Source organism: Gymnodraco acuticeps, unplaced genomic scaffold (assembly GCF_902827175.1).
Source record: "Gymnodraco acuticeps unplaced genomic scaffold, fGymAcu1.1, whole genome shotgun sequence".
Taxonomy (NCBI): domain Eukaryota; kingdom Metazoa; phylum Chordata; class Actinopteri; order Perciformes; family Bathydraconidae; genus Gymnodraco; species Gymnodraco acuticeps.
This window is the reverse complement of record NW_022990023.1, coordinates 4,684,711-4,703,109: the sequence shown is the minus strand read 5'-3', so window position 1 is coordinate 4,703,109 and position 18,399 is coordinate 4,684,711. Positions and strand designations below refer to the sequence as shown.

At 39.5% G+C, this 18,399-nt stretch overlaps 2 protein-coding genes across 4 annotated transcripts; both read left to right on the top strand.

Moving 5' to 3' along the window:
- The first annotated feature begins 1,028 nt into the window (after positions 1-1,028).
- Positions 1,029-5,778, top strand: lrrc3ca (leucine rich repeat containing 3Ca). Its single transcript, XM_034214318.1, has 2 exons — positions 1,029-1,526; positions 4,421-5,778. The coding sequence occupies exon 2, from the start codon at positions 4,504-4,506 to the stop codon at positions 5,296-5,298; it is 795 nt and encodes a 264-aa protein (XP_034070209.1). The 5' UTR covers positions 1,029-1,526; positions 4,421-4,503; the 3' UTR covers positions 5,299-5,778.
- Positions 5,779-13,192: 7,414 nt separating this feature from the next.
- On the top strand, positions 13,193-17,911 carry csf3a (colony stimulating factor 3 (granulocyte) a). 3 transcript variants are annotated; one of them, XM_034214689.1, is made up of 5 exons: positions 13,193-13,562; positions 15,018-15,193; positions 16,272-16,379; positions 16,470-16,610; positions 17,260-17,911. In XM_034214689.1, exons 2-5 carry the CDS (start codon positions 15,038-15,040, stop codon positions 17,449-17,451), a joined length of 597 nt encoding a protein of 198 aa, XP_034070580.1. In that variant the 5' UTR covers positions 13,193-13,562; positions 15,018-15,037; the 3' UTR covers positions 17,452-17,911. The 3 variants fall into 3 exon arrangements, with proteins under 3 accessions (XP_034070580.1, XP_034070581.1, XP_034070579.1); XM_034214690.1 differs by lacking the exon at positions 13,193-13,562 and adding an exon at positions 14,303-14,722; XM_034214688.1 differs by lacking the exon at positions 13,193-13,562 and having other exon boundaries at positions 14,304-15,193.
- The last annotated feature ends 488 nt before the right edge of the window (positions 17,912-18,399 follow it).

Genomic DNA, 18,399 nt, shown 5'->3' with positions numbered 1-18,399 from the left:
ATTCCATTAATACCTTATGACCGGCTGCTTGGCTGGCTCTCCCCGGCAGTTGCCCATATACGCCTGTCTCCATCGTGGATTTGATTGGACTTCCTTATCGGCTGGCAGCAGGCAGGAAAAGGCCCGGAGGCGGCCAAAGATCCACCGCCCTGGCAGCCAGGCCGCATGTTTGAAACAACAAGCTGCAGATCAAACATGATTAGTGTGGGCGGACAACCCTCCCACCACACCATAATCCATTGGTAGAATGTAACTAATATACTCAAGAGAGAAATATCCTTATTTTTACTCAACTACATGTATTTACCACACTTTTACTGGATAAAAACACATGATGTTGATTGATATATGATGCCGTACTGTACCACTAGTCCATCCAGTATTTTTTTAAATGTTCTAAAATTGTCTCCGCATTTATAAACCACAACAATAAAATGCTTGTACATGTATTAGGTAGTGATAAAAACAAGATAATATAATCATTTTAATATTTAATATTTGCTTCTGTTACCTGGCTGCTACTTCACTATTTGTTTATGTTCTACTTAGTTTTTGCAATACTTCTACTTATCTTTATCTAAATTGAATGTGTATTGGATTTTTATTTTATTAATGTGGGCTTGCCGCTTAATTCAATACTGTTTTCTTTTTGTTTAACTATGTAAATACCTCTCTGGGGGACAAATAAGGATTTCTAATTTTGTATCTATAATATTATAACATAATCTTGTGAAGAGGCATTCTGCATAATCAGTTGCTTTTGATCATTTAAGTTACTTTAGCTAATAACACTCCTGTGCATCTACTTTAGTAGCATTTGAATTCAGGACTCTAACTTGTGTTATGATATTTTAATTCCATAGTATTTAGACTTTTACTTCAGTAAAGGATCTTCTACCTCTTCATGATGTATGAGATCACTTCTGTGAATGTGATGTGTGCGTGTGTGTGTGTATGTGTGTGCGTGTGTGTGTGTATGTGTGTATGCGTGTGAGAGCGAGGGAAGTGTACCCTTTACTGGCAGCTGGTGCAGGCAGATCCACTTCACTCACAGCAGCTGCATCTGAATGAATGTAATCACTCCCTCCATTACATATTTTTGCAGTAATGCATTTCCAACAGCAGCAGCTCAGCTACCAAATGCAGCCACTCAGCATTTCTGCCTAATGCATTGCGCGCCATGTGTCTGCCATTTTAAACTTTGCATTAATGTTTTTGTTGGTCACATCCAGCCTTAAAGTCAGTGAGAAAGCCTTGCACTCGGTGTTGCCTAGTTGTGTGGTTGCGTGGAAACTAAACGGCTGCACTCAGTGAGCGAGCCCTGAACTGTAGGAGCATTTCCAGTGGCGCGTGGTGGCTGCCCACAAGAGCGGCTCTCTGCACAAGTTTAACGAGGACCTGATGGAGGAGAAGCGAAATATTGACCGAACCGCCTTCCGGGGATTTCTCTGATCCGCCGGAGCATTTCACTCCCTGACGCTTGCTGAGGAACACACCATGAAAAGGAGAGGGAAAGCAACAAAGACGTGAGTGTGTGTTCGAACTATCGATCATCTGTTTTATTTGTGATATTGCATGCCTTTACGCATTTGCTCAACCTATGAAATAGCATCCGTTTCCCAGTTTTTTTTTATACGGGTTTACAAATGTGACTGGTGCTGCACACAATACTGGATGGGACTGGCTAAAACAGGATGAAAGACAAACTTAACAAGGGTATCAGTTCCCTCATGCATCTCCTTTTATCTCCTGTCCTTTGAGTTCATTTTCCACCAGATGCTTGTTTCTAATGAGTATATTTAGCATGCAATTATACTTGTTGCACTTAAATTAAGCATCCTAAATGTCCCTATCCTATATTGCGTTGTGATTTATGTAAAGTAATAACAACTCCAAGACTAATGCTTAGTATTTCAGATTTTAAACTGTGATATTTAAATATTTAACAATGGCTATCAAACCCCTATGAATCTCAAACATACTGTACATTAAATGCCATTACATAAACTGCCATGCTGTAATAAAAGTATATGCTTATTGCCCTCTAAATTAACCGAGTAAGACCATTTTATGTCGTAAAATGGGATGTTATGGTGTAGAAATCTGCCAAAGCAGTGTTGTGCCGTAAGGAAAAGCAAGAAAAGCGCATCCAAATTGGCATTAAGTGAGGAATTGGCAGTAGAAAGAGCTGAACGCACTGAAATATGATTGCAGTTGCAATAACATTGTGTATTTCAATTTATTTCAAGTGTTCTTCGTTGCCCTGTTTCCCTTTCAGTCATCCACACCCCCCATTGATAACTAGATACCACCATCTTATTTGCCATTTATGCAGCTGTGATGTGATTCCACGGAGGTCAGATTCATACATGAAAAAAAAAACTACGTCACAAAACATATTCCCTCGTACATTTGTGTTGCATTTAATTCCTCCCAAGTTTATGTGTGGTGTACCAAATGACTGCTCCTCGTATAATTGGTGCCAGAGAGGTGCAGCACTGGAAGCAGTGAATTTATGAAGTGTGATATTGACCTTTTGGCTGTGAGAGCGCTGTATTTATTGTTTAAATTAAAAGCAAGAAAGGTTATTTATCACATCAGTAATGAATAAAGGATCACGGATGAAGACCTCATCAGATTTAGAGGCCACCTAATTTATTGCATTTACTGTGTGTGGTTATCTCATGCACTATATTCTCCTTCCTCTACCCTTTGTTCTTTCACTGCCAGTTGTCTTCATCAGCTGTCCTTGTGAATGACTAACATTTGCCCCTTTTCCCAATGTCTCATTAGTGTCACGCACTGTTCTCTGCGTTGTTATTGTGCTGTTACCCCCTGTCCTTAAATCCTCTTGATATCATTCTTTCTCTCACAACCCTGTGCTGCTGCTGTGTCCAATTTCCCTCTGTGCCCACATGCTTTCTCCTCCTCCGTCATCAGCCTTCTGCTCCTGCTCCCCCATTATCTCAGCAAAATACCAGGCTGGCATGCTGTGTGACGGGAAAAGTACAGCCTTTACAGGAACATAACGATACCCATTTAGTTCAGGCAAGACTTTTATATCCTTTGCTGGTATTTTACTTCCTAATGCACCCTGCTGACATAAAGCGCAGAGGGTAATCTTTAGGAAGTTGCTTCGCTTAATGAAGATGGAAAAGAATCTCGTGCTAAACCTCAGTTAGAGCATCTAAATAGCAGAGCCTTCTTCTGTGCTTTGCTCCGGTGCATCAGCCTCCATCTCGCCCTCATTATTGGGTTTGTCTGGCAGGCATCTCTTAAACCTGCGTGACACAATGAGTGTTATTAGCTGTGTCTCAGACAAGGCATCTGTCCCCTTAACACACACATACAAACCACCATTGCCACTACACACTGTCCTCTACCCCCCAACGTCATGTGATACTTTGAGGTACTTAGAGATCGATTTCATTTTTTAATCTTGGTAAGTGGATCTTGTCCAGTCTCCAGCCATTTTGAAGAAATTAAGAAGTCCGGTTGAACTCTGTGGTCCATCATTTTGTCAGACAGGCCATTACATTGTCTGTTTTGTTGGCCCTGGTGAGGTTTATGGCATTAACATTTGCCCCGACAAAAGGATTGGGTGGCCAACACAGATGCTACATTGACTTAAGGAGTTTTTCCTTAAGAGGATTAGTAACAGGATAGGAGGTAGCCCTGATCAGGTATTCATGAAGTGTGTTAAGGTGGGTAGACCTGCTATTTTCAAAGGCTTACATACAAAATATAAAGTGTAATTTACAGTACACACAGACAAGCTTTTACCTCTGTGTTACTTGCACTTCTGACCAAATGACCCCATGTACTGGAGTCACTGCACAGCTTGACAGATAATCTAGGACATTTTTAATGGTCATAATACCATAATAATCATAATAAAATGATCCGAATGGCGTCTGTAGTTGTGAAAATAACTGGATACATGATATTTTACTTCATGAAAAAAATGGATAGTTTTATGTTTTGTTTGGAACATTTGTTCTTCATGGAGTCACATCACTATGTTGATGCCCATCTCTGTGTACTGAAATAGCCCTGCGTTGCAGGGATGGCAATTATAAATGAGGCACAGTGACACCAAAGGTTTTTCTAGCTTGTTTATTTAGTTGGTATGAAGGGAATGTTTGATCCTTAGACTTTACTGGAAATATATCAGAAGTTCAGTTGTATCTGGCCATCATGCTGAAACAAAGCAATCCTGTTCTCGCTGCAATTAGATACATTTTAATAGACTACCCCCTGCATTCTGTGTTATATATCACTATGGACTCTGAAACCATTGTTGATCACCCATGTTTTGCTTGGAAAAACTATTTGACAGGACAATCTGCACTGTTGTTCATTTCAAAGGCTAACCTTCCCACAACTGCTAATGTGACTTTTTGTTGTTTTTATGCAACAGGCTCAACAACTTCTGGGGAGGTTAATGTGGACTTCACCTCCTGCGCCCAGGTGGTCCTTCCTGGAGCATGCACGTATCCCACAATGTCCCTAATTGCAGACTGGTTACTGCGCCACTCAGTGGTCACGTGTTTGCTGCTGCACAGCCTGGTGCTTATGACCTTTTGCTTCCACAATGCTGCCACCAGTTGCTCCAACGGCTGTTACTGCTCTGAGAGCGATACCGGGGGCAAGACGGTCCGCTGCAGCAATATGCGGCTCATAGAGATCCCCCAGGATATCCCCAATGACACACAACGCGTCTACCTGGACTTCAACCTTTTCACTACAGTCCCAACTAATGCTTTTGCAGGTTTGCCCAACCTAGTTGAACTGGATCTATCACACAACGAATTGAGTCTGTTAGAACCAGGGGCATTCAGAGGACTTGGCCCCTCACTACAGTTCCTAGACATTTCTTCTAACAAGTTAGTGAGCTTTAACCCAGAGGCCTTTGATGGCCTGCGGTCTCGCGCCAACCTAACAAACAATCCTTGGCATTGTGACTGCAACTTGCAGATGGCCTTGCCCCGTGTGGACCTGGAGCCTGCCTCGCTGGCGGGAATCGTTTGCAAGACTGCAGATCCTGAGGAAACGGGAGTTCAAGGACTTGCCTTCCTGTTGGCACCAGCCATAGACCTATGTGTGGTGATGAAGAGGACTACAGATGTGGCCATGCTGGTGGTCATGTTTGGCTGGTTCAGCATGGTAATCTCCTACCTGGTCTACTATGTCAGGGCTAATCAGGAGGACGCCCGCAGACACCTGGAGTATCTCAAGTCGTTGCCAGGCATACAGGGCAAATCAGAGGAGTCTTCTACCATTAGTACTGTGGTATAGGTTGGATGCAACTACACGTGGGACCACTAAACAGGATGGAGCAACGACTACATGGTCTTCATCAATCTCAGATGGTTTTGCTCAGCTGTTGTCTCTGAGCCAAGGTGGGCAACAAGACATGCGCATCTGCACAAGAAAAACAGGCCGATGCAACCTAGCCAGATGAATAATTCATCATTCAGTGACCCATTAGGAGTTTCTGCTGGCTGAGTTGATGGTCTGGTGAGTGCACTAAGGGAGTTAAAGCAAAGGCTGTTTTTGGTGAACTCCAAATATGGGCTACAAATGGGATTTATCCAATGGTGCATACACCTAGATGCACCGAGCCTACACACAGACAATATGAAGCACCATGAACGGGAAAAGGTAACACTACAATGAGGAAATTCATGTACAACTGTTTTCCATTACAACCCTTATGGTATCCACCAGTATATTCTAAGTAAAATTATGTTTTCCAATTAAATTGTTGTTTTTTGAGTTTCTCTTACTGAACTTAGTCAACTGTCTCATGAACAAATACATACAGTTATTGAGAGTGTGAATCACTTTTTAGCAAATGCATATTTAGCTCACTTAGCTGATGAATCACATTGCTGTGTGATGAAGGGCTCATTGGTTATTATGTGATCTTTTTGGCAGTAGCTACTGTACCAGAGCTCCATACTGATGAGAACCGCAGACCTCCAAGCTGCCTTTGTATGTTAACAGTGTTTGACAGGAAACTCCTATTAGCTCACAATAACCTCCAATGACATCCCTAAATTATCTATCCAAACACTGCAGTACTATACACTGCGTATCAAAAGTTAATTTATCAAATGCCAGTATGAAGAAACTAGGTTTTTGCGGAGGTAACAAACATCACCTGTCACGCCAGTCACCTAGGACTGATTCGATTTGAGTCCTGTTGGCTGATATTAGAAACACACAGCAGCTCTGGAATTACTCCTCAGCATAATATGCTAATCTTTAGTCACCAGCCAATAGCCCTTCATGCAATATCATGTAATTGTCAGATAAGGTTGATGTGAGAAGCAGAGAATTTGAGGTTACTGCAGTTCAGCCGTCATCAAAGAGAGAGAGAGAGAGAGAGAGAGTAACTGGGACACATTTGATCATATTCTGGTTTTAAAAAGCCCTTCAGCAAACACTCTCACTCCTTTAACCAGAGCAATTAAGGTAACACAGGAACCCTTCATTATCGTACCTTGTTATATAGACAAATTCTTTATTTCTGCTCCGATTTTCATTCTCTATGATGCCTTTAATAAGCATGCCTTTGGGAGCCTCGTGGTCTGATTCAGTCCCTCCTATTGGTTTCCCAAATAACATTTATGAGGCCACTACCTGTGGCTCCATTTAAAAGACTTAAGGGATTCAGATCTCCTATTTAAACAGACAGAGTAAAATACATTTGTGTCTCTTCCAACGAAGTAGTCGATATAAAACTGAGACCTCAAAAAGGGAAATGTTTTTAGGTTGAGGTGTAATTTAATCCACATGAGACTGTGCTCTATACTCTCTTCTGGTCAAGGTCAGAATAACCCTTTGTAGGCTTCAATAATGAAATGTGATGTTTGAGATGTGGGACATGGTTTGACAACAAGGATTTCCCTGTCAGACACACGCATGCCTTTAGAGCAAGAGCAGTAGTGATAAATGATTTATGATGGCCACAAAAACACTCGAGCAGAAAGTCTGGGATTGACCCATCATCTTGTGTGACCCAGTTCCTGAGGAGAAAAAAGGGAGTGCCAAAGGGGATGAGCTGCCCCCCTCTCTGCTGCCTGGCATACCCTCACTTGGGTAAAACACTTTCCAAATGCCCTTGGGCTGCTCAGGGAGAGTCAAGAGCGCTCACAGTGGCATCCAAAGTCAGCTCCACCTCATCCTTAAATCCCCTTCTCTCCCAAAGGTAGCACTCTGTTTTTAAAAGAGTAGTTTGAGATCTCGGAAATATGCATATTAGCAACCGCAGGGGGTTGGTTACCATTAGGACATTTTATTTTGTTCGCTTAAGACGTGCTATTAGGCAGATTCTTTCTAGAAAGGTTAGCTGTTTCCAGTCTTTATGCTAAGCTAACAAGCTAATAGCTTCAGCTTCTTTTTTAGCATAAAGACATGAAAGTGATATCAATCTTTTTACAAAATTCCAGAATGTTCAACAATTTCTTTTAAAAAAACAGAAGAAAAGTCAAAGAAAGAAACGTTTAGGAGTTATTTTATTTTTACTAAAATAAAGATGTTGTCAACAGTGTTTGTTCGACATGTTGTTTTTGCCATCTGTTCACCTTTTTGTGCTTGACAGCACCATCGTTTCTATTAACAGGCTGAGTTTGTTTGACAATGATATTGATCTTGACAGAGGTAATCTTAAGGAAGCAGGTACAGCCACCCATGATGAGCAGGAGGTTCAACAGTACTGAAAAATAGATGGTAAGCCTCTCTCTATGACATTTCCTCACACACACACACACACACACACACAGCTCCCTCCTTCGGTCTTTCCTCTGATTACAGGCTCTCACGGTGGCTTTGAAACACAGGACCAGCAACAGAAATGGCTGACTGTATTCTGTTCAGCTAATGTAGGTGGGTGCACACGTTCTTTTGTTCACCTGTATGTACGACAGGTGTGTGTGCATGGCGGCAGTGAGGGTTTGTGTAATGTAACACCGCTGTTCCCCAGCACACATAAATGTCACTGAGGTTAATTTAAATTTCAGACGAGCTCAGTTTGCCCCGCCTGCTACCTTAGACACGTTACACTGGTGTGAGCATTACAACTGCAGGGTAATGGGACACAAAGTGGGGGATAAGGTGACACATCCAATCCCACAGAGCGCAGCCCTGTTTGGCGTTGGGTTGCAAGTGAAAATGTTTCCAGGCTCTGAGATCACATGGGGTCTCCCAGTGAGGGCCTGTGTCAGCACCTGATTTCCACCTTCAGCCAAAAAAGGTAAGCGACACCTAAGACGCAGCATCTGAGAAGAGTGACAAGGACATCCTTGTCAATATTTTGTAAAGGTGTCCTTTTTCTGATGCCCGGATGAAACCAAGTCCAAATGAATGAAGAAAAGGTCCTGACTTCAGTTAGTGCAACATAGCTCCCCCTGTTGTGGAGTTTGTGAATGTGAAGAAAATAAATAAATTTCTCCTAAAAAACAACACACAGCACATTCCCTCATCCTACAGACCTCACTTAAACAACCGTAAACATTAATGTTTCTCAATAATGGTATTAAGCCATTGGTGGGCCCAAAGGACATCAGCTGACCCTCACGGAGCCTCCATGTTGCTGTAGATTAGTTTGATTTGATTAAACTCAAGATTGTGAAAATGGAAACAAACCTTTTTCATTCTCCCCCCTATTGCGTTTCCAAACGTTATATTGTACTGTTGATCGCTACTGTCCAAAACAATAAACAACTATATCAAATAACTATAATCCCTGATCTCAATGCTTAAAATAAAGTTAGGGGCTCTTTTGCTGGCTAGAGTATCCACAGTTAAAATTAATCTGGTTGTTCTGCTACTTGGGAACAGCTAGCTATTTTGTTGGGTTACCTCTTGGTGAAATGCTCTTTTGACAGGGAAGTAATGCAATCTATATGTCTTTTATTGTAAAAGGAGGTTGCATGCAGAATTGCATATTGGAAGCATTACTTGCAGGGAACTAAATTAAGAGCCACTAGTGTCATTATATCCTGCCATTATCTTGTTCAATCAATATTCACTTCACTTTCAGTGTAAAGAATGAGCTGAAGTGCAGGATCTCCTGCTATAAGGAAGTGCCTGACCCCAATGTACAAGTGAAAACTTATAAAGCTTTTACACATTAAATTAATATTGCAATTGCACTAAATACATATTCAGGAGTGATTATTCTTATACTATACATAGCTAAAGCACAAATGAAAAGGCTGAAATATTGACCGGTTTTAACATTACACAATGGCACAGAACTTGGATATGTATGTTGAACATCGCTCTATGGATCATAAATCTAGATTCAGAGGTGTGACCTACTTACTATATAATATAGGTCAAGATTGTTATTTTGGATATACCCTCAGGGATTTATCATCTTTTGGGAATTCTGCAAAAGCAAACCGTTAATATAAGGAATGCATGATTAATTTCTCATTAATAGTTTCATAGATCACAATCTGAATATGTGCCCATATGTAACTGGCTTGTTTGAAAGGTGTCTTGTATGCGATTTATATTGCGTCATAAATCATGTCATTGTCATGTTTGTTGTGAGATCATTTTCTGAGAAATCCTGTTTAAACTGCTTTACTCTGAGGAAGACAGGAGTGCTAGCATACTTTGGTCATCACAAAGCATAACCACCTAATTCTGCCTTAATTCCTTGTAAAAACACATTTAGCAATTCCATGGCTCCCTCCTTTTTCATGGGAAAGCATTACTCACTCGACACAATTGGACAAGAGCTGGTTTCAAATAAATGGAATCTGGACACAATCTTTGCTGGCAGTCTGAGCATATCAACACATCATTGTTGTCTTGAGATCTGATGTAAAAACAGTCCAGGTTATTTGATTTGGCAAAAACGGGGAAAACAACATCAACCATTGAGTGGAAAATAATCTGTACTGTAGCATTCAGAAATTGGTGGGAATACATGGTATTTGAACATCAAGGGAACTATCTTTCTGTTCTGTTCAGGCCAATACCATTTTTTAAAGAAGTTATTGACTTAAGTGCTAAAATATCGTAGTAAATTAACACAAGGTATCTCTTAAACCAGAAGAAATGTGATATTGGCACATTTATGTGAAAATTAGAAGTGGTCCCAGGACCCAGATGATCTCTAAACCTCTTAGACCGAGTAATTTTACAGCCATCTTTGTGCTCTCTAGAAAACCAGGTCCTTTCAAAGGCCTCCTGCAGGAACACAAATCTGTAGGCTATCATAAAAATTAAAGATGTTGGGGGCTCAATGAAAAAAGCCCTTTCTGCTTTCATTTCGGCTAATCTGCTTGCCTGCCATTACAACCCCTCTTGAACTCAGTGGTAGGCAAGTAAATTTGGCCATGGGCCAATTTTTTGCTCAGCCACAAGATGGCGGGCCAGAACATAATCAAAGCCTAATTCAAGGAATTGATTTTGGTAAGAGGGCGCAGCGCCCCTATTCCCCGGTTCAGAAAAAACTCTGATATTGCTGATAACCCTCCCCATCAACACTCTGATGCGCAGTCAGATCCGCTGATTGGTTCACTGATGATATAGGCGCCCAATCCAGAGCCTCTGGCTAGACCCGCCCAAAGGGAGGCTCGTCCTCTCTAGCCCCATTTCAGTCCCAAAGCCAGGGCTATTATCTGTATTTTAACAGACGTATCTTTTAAATTGAGATGTATTTATTGTTCTCTTCAAAGTAAATTTTTCTCTGAAATGTTAGGGGGGATGGTCCTCCCTTTCCTCAATGGACGAGCCTCCACTGAGTAAAGTAGAGTTATTAACTCGGTAGCAGTGTTATTTAACATACTTTTATTCTGATAAGTATTGTCAAGTTCTCTGGGTTTTTGGCATTTATTTGAGTGTTTGCCCACATTTGAGAGGCTTGAGGGGCAACGCATGGACAACTGGAATCATTTTTCCTTTTCTTTATTTCAACTTTTCAAGGACACATTAGGATTCTTTCAGGTTGAAAACCTTTAAAAAATATCAAAGGACAAAATAAATCAATTACAGCATGTTTTGCTTTGCAATTTAATATATTATAACCTAAATTAATCAGTAACCAAGTATTTTACTCAAACTCAATGTATTTAATAGTTAAATAAATACTTTAATTGACCTGGTTCCCCACAACCACACATTTGCCATATGTGACCCACTCTATCGAAATCAGTCGGAAGTCGCAACGGTTCATTTCAAAATAAACGTGGATTTGCGTAAAAAACTAGTTTTCAGGGTTCGGGTGTTTTGTTTGATTTTAAATAAACAAAGTCTTGGCTTTCAGAATATGGAACTTTTATTTCCAAAATCACACGATAAATACATGTTTGATGAAGCTTGTAAAGGGAAGATGACAGCTCTCCCTCGCCACTCTGCTCTTCCCTCCCTCCGCTGACATTATGAATGTAAGCGGATATGTCGGGACAGAATTTATTTTACCGGACACATTTGAAACTTACCGGTCATGTTTCAATAATAATAATAAGAATGGTGTAGCAAAGTTTCCGTTAGCAGGTAATCACCGGACTATGACAGGATATGCTGATGTTTAAAACTCAGTTAATGGGAGTCATTTTTATATTGCTTTAGTTTATAATCGTTACAGATCGAAAAGTTCAGATTCATTTTTCAATAAATGATTCCACAAACAACAAACATAATTATTACATTCAAACAAACTACTTGTAGCCTAGTAGATGAAGTACATTATTCAAAAGTTTTCATTAACTTTGGATAATAACACGGGAGAAACGGATCCTCTCTTTTCCCCTCTCCCTCTCTCTCTCTCCCGACAGCCGGTCAGTTTCTCATGCAGCGCGCTAAACAGTGGGCGGGGCTTCAGGTGATTATGCAGCAGCTGATCTGATCTCTCTCTCGGGTCCGGTTATACTTCACTCGCGTTTATGTCCATATCGATCAGATCCAGCTCTGCTGATCGGCCTTTATAGAGAGCACCGATCAAACTATTAAGAGTGAATATCGGCCGATAATGACCGGCGGCCGATCGATCGGGGCATCCCTAATTATTACCAGACATTTTGACCAGCAGGTTTTGAATTTACCGGGTTTTAATTAATTTGACCAGATAAAAACCGGTGATTACCGGCTAACGGAAACCCTAATGTAAGACTCTCGGTCCTATGTTGTTAAAAAAAAAAAAAAAAAAAAATTATTTTTATTTTTGATTCTCAAAATTACGGGCCAAATATTATTGCTGGCGGGCCAACAATGGGCCGCCTGTTGCCGACCCAATCCCTTCAGATTGGCATGTAGGGCCATCTTCAAAAATGCTCATTCCTGCAGAAACTTGTTTTAAAATTCCTATTAAATGAAGCATAAGGGTGTGTGCTTTCAAGTGTTAAAATGATTGTGCAGCTTCTCCACCATGTCTAACCTAAGGTGAGATAGCACCTCTAAAACCAAATAGTGTTTCCAACTGGGTCATTGAAGGGGCCACAGAGCGAGGCCTCAGTAGTGAATAATGCCCTTCTTTCATGTGCAGGATTGATTGGAGATCGGACCAGTGTGGATTTCAGGGATCAGATTTGACATCTTCACTTCACAGCCTATCAAGCATAGCCAGATGTAACATATCTACACTGACTGATCAACGGGCCTCGTGTCAGAGCATGAAGAAAACCGATCTGTTACAATAGAGGCACAGCATTGACCTATGAGGTGATTACATACCTCCAAACGCAATGGCATAACTTGATTCTACAATTTTTGTAGGATTTAATTAATAATTTCATGTGTTAAATTAAAAAGTGATTTAAAAATTTCCAAAATACACTTATCCACTGTTAGTTAGATAGTTAGATGAAACAATTATAGCCTACTGCTTTTATGTCTCTGTGCTAATGTAGGTTGGAGCCAGCATCTTGGTAGCCTAGCTTAGCATAACGACTGGAAACAGGGGGAAACAGCTAGCCTAGCTATGTCTAAATGTAAAAGCCAGTCAACCATTGCTCTCTACATCACTTACCATGTGTATGTTGTTTGTTAAATCCATAAACAGTCTTACTTTAAAACAGTGAGTGTTGGCTGGTGGCAGTGACATCTAAGCTAGCTTTCCCCCCCAGTCTACAGTATGTATGCTAAGCCTATTGAGCTAACCAGGTGCTAAGCTAAGGTATCCTCTCCTGATGGTAGCTTCATATTAAGCATAGGCCTACAGACACAAGAGTGGTATTAATTTTGCCATCTAACTTTTGGAAAAATGTCAAACCAATCTTAAGGCAAGGATCAACTAAAAGCATATTTGTATCAAAGAACAATTTGTCACAAGATGGCGATTTTGATGAATGAATAATGCTTTTCCCTGTACTTTGACCTTTGAGAGATTTCTAATTGAAATGCTTTTAACAGAGTGTAACATCACAGCTGAGGTATCATTTATAAAACTCATGATTCCACCAGATGGCACTCTTGTCTCTGTCAAGCCAGTGTGTTTATTTCCTCACCTCCTATTTACTATAACTGTACACAACGCCTGGTGGGCTCACTTCCCCTGGCCTGAACCAGTGGGCTCCTGTGTGGATCAAGAGTATTTTCAGGTAAGTCAAATCTCAGAGCCTTGAAATTGGTGCAACAGGTGCCACAATTGAAATACACTTGTAAATGTCATATTTCTCTTTTGGCGTTTTGTTTGTGGTGGGCTGTTCTTTACAAACAGGAAAATACAGTTGTGTCAGTAGGCTACTTAGCGTAAATGTAAAGCAGTTGGAAATGTCCAATCTATTAATAGCAAGATGCAAGCCACAAAGGAATGACAATGACCAAAAAACACTGCCGGTTTCCTTTCAAAAAGTCCTAGATTTCATAAACACTTTGATTTGAGCATTTCAACACTTTCGATTTCCATTTCCCTCTTCACAGCTGTTAGTGGAAAAGCCTGTTTCCTCAAGAGCTCTTTAAGTATGACTCTGAAATAGTCTGGACTCATACTTTAACTATAGGCTGGGTTACATCAATGTCAAATATCAGAAATGGAGGAATTCCCAAAATCTCTTGAATTGTGTTACTCTGGAGGCTTTTGTAGAACATGTAATTGCATAATAGAAAACAAACATTTAGAGTCATCAATACTTTCACCCTCTTAATTTCAATTCAATTTCGGTTATTTTATCCTTCATATATATATATATATATATATATATATATATATATATATATATATATATATATATAATGTATAATAGTTCTCGTTTTATTCCTATTTTTGTATATTATGTGAAGTCGGTTGAAGAAAAATGTTATAACAAATCAAATTCACTATAATGTTGAGACCAAAATTGCTAGACAAATCCTAATAATGTGCTTAAATTAAATGTCCTTATTTTCAATAACCATTTTGACCCAGGTAAGTAAGCTTTATTTAACACAATAAATCAAATGGCTTTGAATGAAAATGTGCAATTCATGAATCTCTCATATGGTAATAGGATGACCAAATTATGGGAAATCCCTCTATTTGGGCCTGCAGCCTATATAAGACTATAAATGTATTAATCATGAATAGTGTTCACTTGAGGTCAATACTTAAAGACATTCCTCAACAGAGGCCATGAACATCCTGATTGGTGAGTAGTGATGAGGAAATACTTGTAAATGCTGCTTTCTCTTCCTCTGCTGATCAACTCCAGAAACAGCACAGAGACTCTTAACTGATAGCACTGCATAGTTCATTTTAACTCATCTGGACCTTTTTTAAGAAGTAAATATTATATTTATTATAACTTTACTTCTGCTCAAACTGCTAACTGTGGTATGTTGAACTGCTGTAGTCACTTCTGGCTTAGGTTTCACATTACATGGACTATTCTGAACTCATGCAGTTATTTAGCCTGAGGGGAGGCATGCCCAGTGCTGTAGCACAGAGGAGCTGCTGAGGAGAGACACACGCTTTGTTCTCTCTCTACCACACACACTCGCACACACACTGTGCTGGTGGATGTAAGAAGGGATTGTTTTTGATGCCTCTACGGTTCTTGATTCTTCTCCCCTCTCAGTTTTCGTCCTTCACTGCTCCATGGCCACTCTCGCCCGCAGCGCGCCTCTGCAGCCGGAGATGGGCGCACTTGTTGAGGGAACGCAGTTCCAGGAGATCGTGCTGAGGAGCCGCAGCTTGATAGAAAAGATCCTGCTCTCCATTCCCGACACACACAAAGAATGCATTCACATCGAGGTGAGATACGTACTGGTTTTCCATTGTTTCGCTTTCATTTGAATATTGTCAGTGAGATATCTCGGCTGCTGGTGAATAATCAGTGCTGTTCGTTCTGTAAAAGGGCCTTTGAAGGTGTGCTCTGTGCCCTGCTGCTAGTCTGACAGGCTGTTTATTGAGTTTATATGGTTCAAGGCTTTTATTGGTCATCATACGAACATAGCTACAGTGTAGTTATGAAGATGAAAATCTTAGGTCACAGGCTCCACCAACAGTGAAACACAATACAACAGAAAAAATGAAAAAATAGTACAAGTAAATACAAAAAGAAAAATAGTGAAATAGTGTAATAAGAGTCTATATAGACTAAGTGATTGGAATATGATATATTACATACATAATTTCTAAATTGCAGCCAGATTAATGTTATGGATGTTGTTTCAAAAGTTCAGGTGTTGCTATGCAGTAATAACTGTGCTTTAAATTCAAAAGATATAAAAATAATAAATATTTGATGATTAATTATTGGCTTAGCATTATCCTCTTAATTCTGAGGACCTATTTTCTTCAGCGAAGCCTGCCAAAACTTTCACATTGCAGTCACAATTTACCTCATTCCTTTACTTCAGTATTAACATTTTATGCCACTTAAACATTAAATTTATTTGACATTCAGATACACGAATACTAATAAAATATTAACAATCATATAAATAATAGGAAATGTAAGGACATTTAGAAACGAAGTCTGACACTACATAAAAGGTTATAATGCTCTTATAAATTATTATTATACATCATGTGAAATACTCAAAGGTGAATACAATACTAGAAGTTTCCAATATTTGTCAACATACAGTATTTAATGGTCATGACATTGACAGGGGCCATATTACATAACGGGTGCTTTGGACATTTGTTATGGTTCATTTTTACATTGACGTATTACTACTTTTAATTGTCTGAGAACTTCTGTCGCTACTGGGTATTTCTCTTGAAGTAAATAGATCTACAAATGCATATCAAGGTAGTGCTTGCTTCCTGTTGCATGCCAAGCTGGGATTTATCTCTAACATCTCCATGATATCTCTCCTTACAGACACTAAAACTAAATTCTTCAGAAAATGCCAATTTTGTGACAATGGCATCCACCATCGGCATCCCGGCTGCTCCTGTTCTCAAAGTGGTGTCAGAAAACTTCTCTTTGGTAAGCATCTATCAGAGGAAAAATTCAATGAATAACATGTTTTAGATAAACAGAAAATGTGACCTGATTGTTGTTATTTTTTCTCTTTAGGAGACCGGTTTGAGACGCATGTCAGAGGGTCTTCAGCTGCACCGGGCCTTACTGCGCTCCGTCTCTCCTCGGCTAGAACAGAAAGACAGAGTGATCGGGCTACAGGCTGACATCAGAGACCTCGTGGTTCAGATCAATAAGGTAGTCATATTTTTATTTCACTGTCCCTATGGTTTGTTTAGGTTCTCCCTTTCTGTAATCATGAACAATTTTCACATACTGTACTTACACATTGTAGTTTACTTACACTACCTCACAGGATATATATATCTGTTTTTTTTTTTTTTTGCAGACATGGCACTTTCAGCACATTATATAAATCACAGGACAATTTGTCTGTTAAAGAAAACATACCCATCCCCTACCCCATTACTGTAGGTCATGGTCACAGAAAAAACAATAATAATACAATAATAAATACAATAAAATAAATAACTCACATCACAAAGTCACAGGTAACAGGAATAGAAAAAAATCACATTGAGTAGAATAGTAAGTAACTAAAAACAAAACAATTAAGACAGGGGAGAACAATAAGGGATACACAGAGTATTGGTCACAGGATATATTTTACTTTTTTATTTATTTAAAGCTGCTGTGCACAATTTTACAATGTGTATAGTACACTGTGTTAATGTTTCTGTCACTGTACTAGATGGATATGTTTTGTTCTTGTACAATTTCCCAACTTTGGATAAATAAAATATATATCTATCTATCATCTACATAACTCTTTAGAAATGACCCTTACCTTAGCCCCTTTCATGATGTTCCTTATTGTGCCTTGCAGATGCTGAAAATGACCCACGCCGAGGCTGTGGTGCAGCCCTCTCCGACCCCCGTGGCCTTGCGTCTCCCGGGGGAATATGAGGTCCAGGTGGCGGCTCACCTGACCCTGGTCCAGCTGCAGGCCTTCGGGCAGGACACGACGCGCTGCCTCAGAGGTCTGGACCGGAGCAATGACGAGGAAATGCAGAGCTGACTAACATTTTTACTCTAATTGCATTTGGTTTTTGTCCAAATCATACCTTTTATCTGTCATTTTTTACCACGGTTAATATTTATTTATGTTAAATGATTATATATTTATTTTTGTAATCTATTTATATATATTTATGAATGTGGAATATTTATTTAGGGAATTAATTTATGATAAGTGTGTCCTGTTTTATTACGTAGCATTGACTGTAAATTAAATCTTCTTTAATTTAGTCTGAAAATAATTTAAATGGTTCAAATACTATACTATAAAGCGAGGTTCAATGATAATAAAGCAGAACAGAACATTTACAGACAGCTTTTTACTTTGTAATAACTACTTTCTCTCAGCAGAGACATTCATCTTCTTATTATAGACACATGCATTTCCAAACATTCGGTCTACCTACGCTGTAAAATGTATTATCTCTTCGACTTACACACGGCATCTATTGCACGTCTGTCCGTCCTGGGAGAGGGATCCCTCCTCTGTTGCTCTCCCTGAGGTTTCTCCCATGTTTCCCCTTGTACGATGTGAGGGTCTAAGGATAGAGGGTGTCGTTTTGTCATACTGATATTCTGCACAAACTGTGCTGTTGTATTTGCTGTAAAGTGTCTTTACTGTAGGGTATTTTTATTATATGTACAGCACTTTGGCTCGACCAAAAATCGTTTAAAAATGTGCTATATAAATAAAACTTTGATTTGAGACATGTAATATGTTTGAATAAAACTATTTTTTTTACAAATCTTATTTTTTTTAAAGAATGGTTCTGAATGTTTGTATTTCTGATAAATAAAAATACATTTCCTTAAACTGTTATTGTTCCTTTTTATCAATGACAAGCATTATGACACATGCTTTGTCATTGATGTAATCCAATGACAGTAATAGAGAAATGCAACTAAAAGTTAAATAGAGGCTTCTGGGTCATTTTTTCTGCCAACGTGT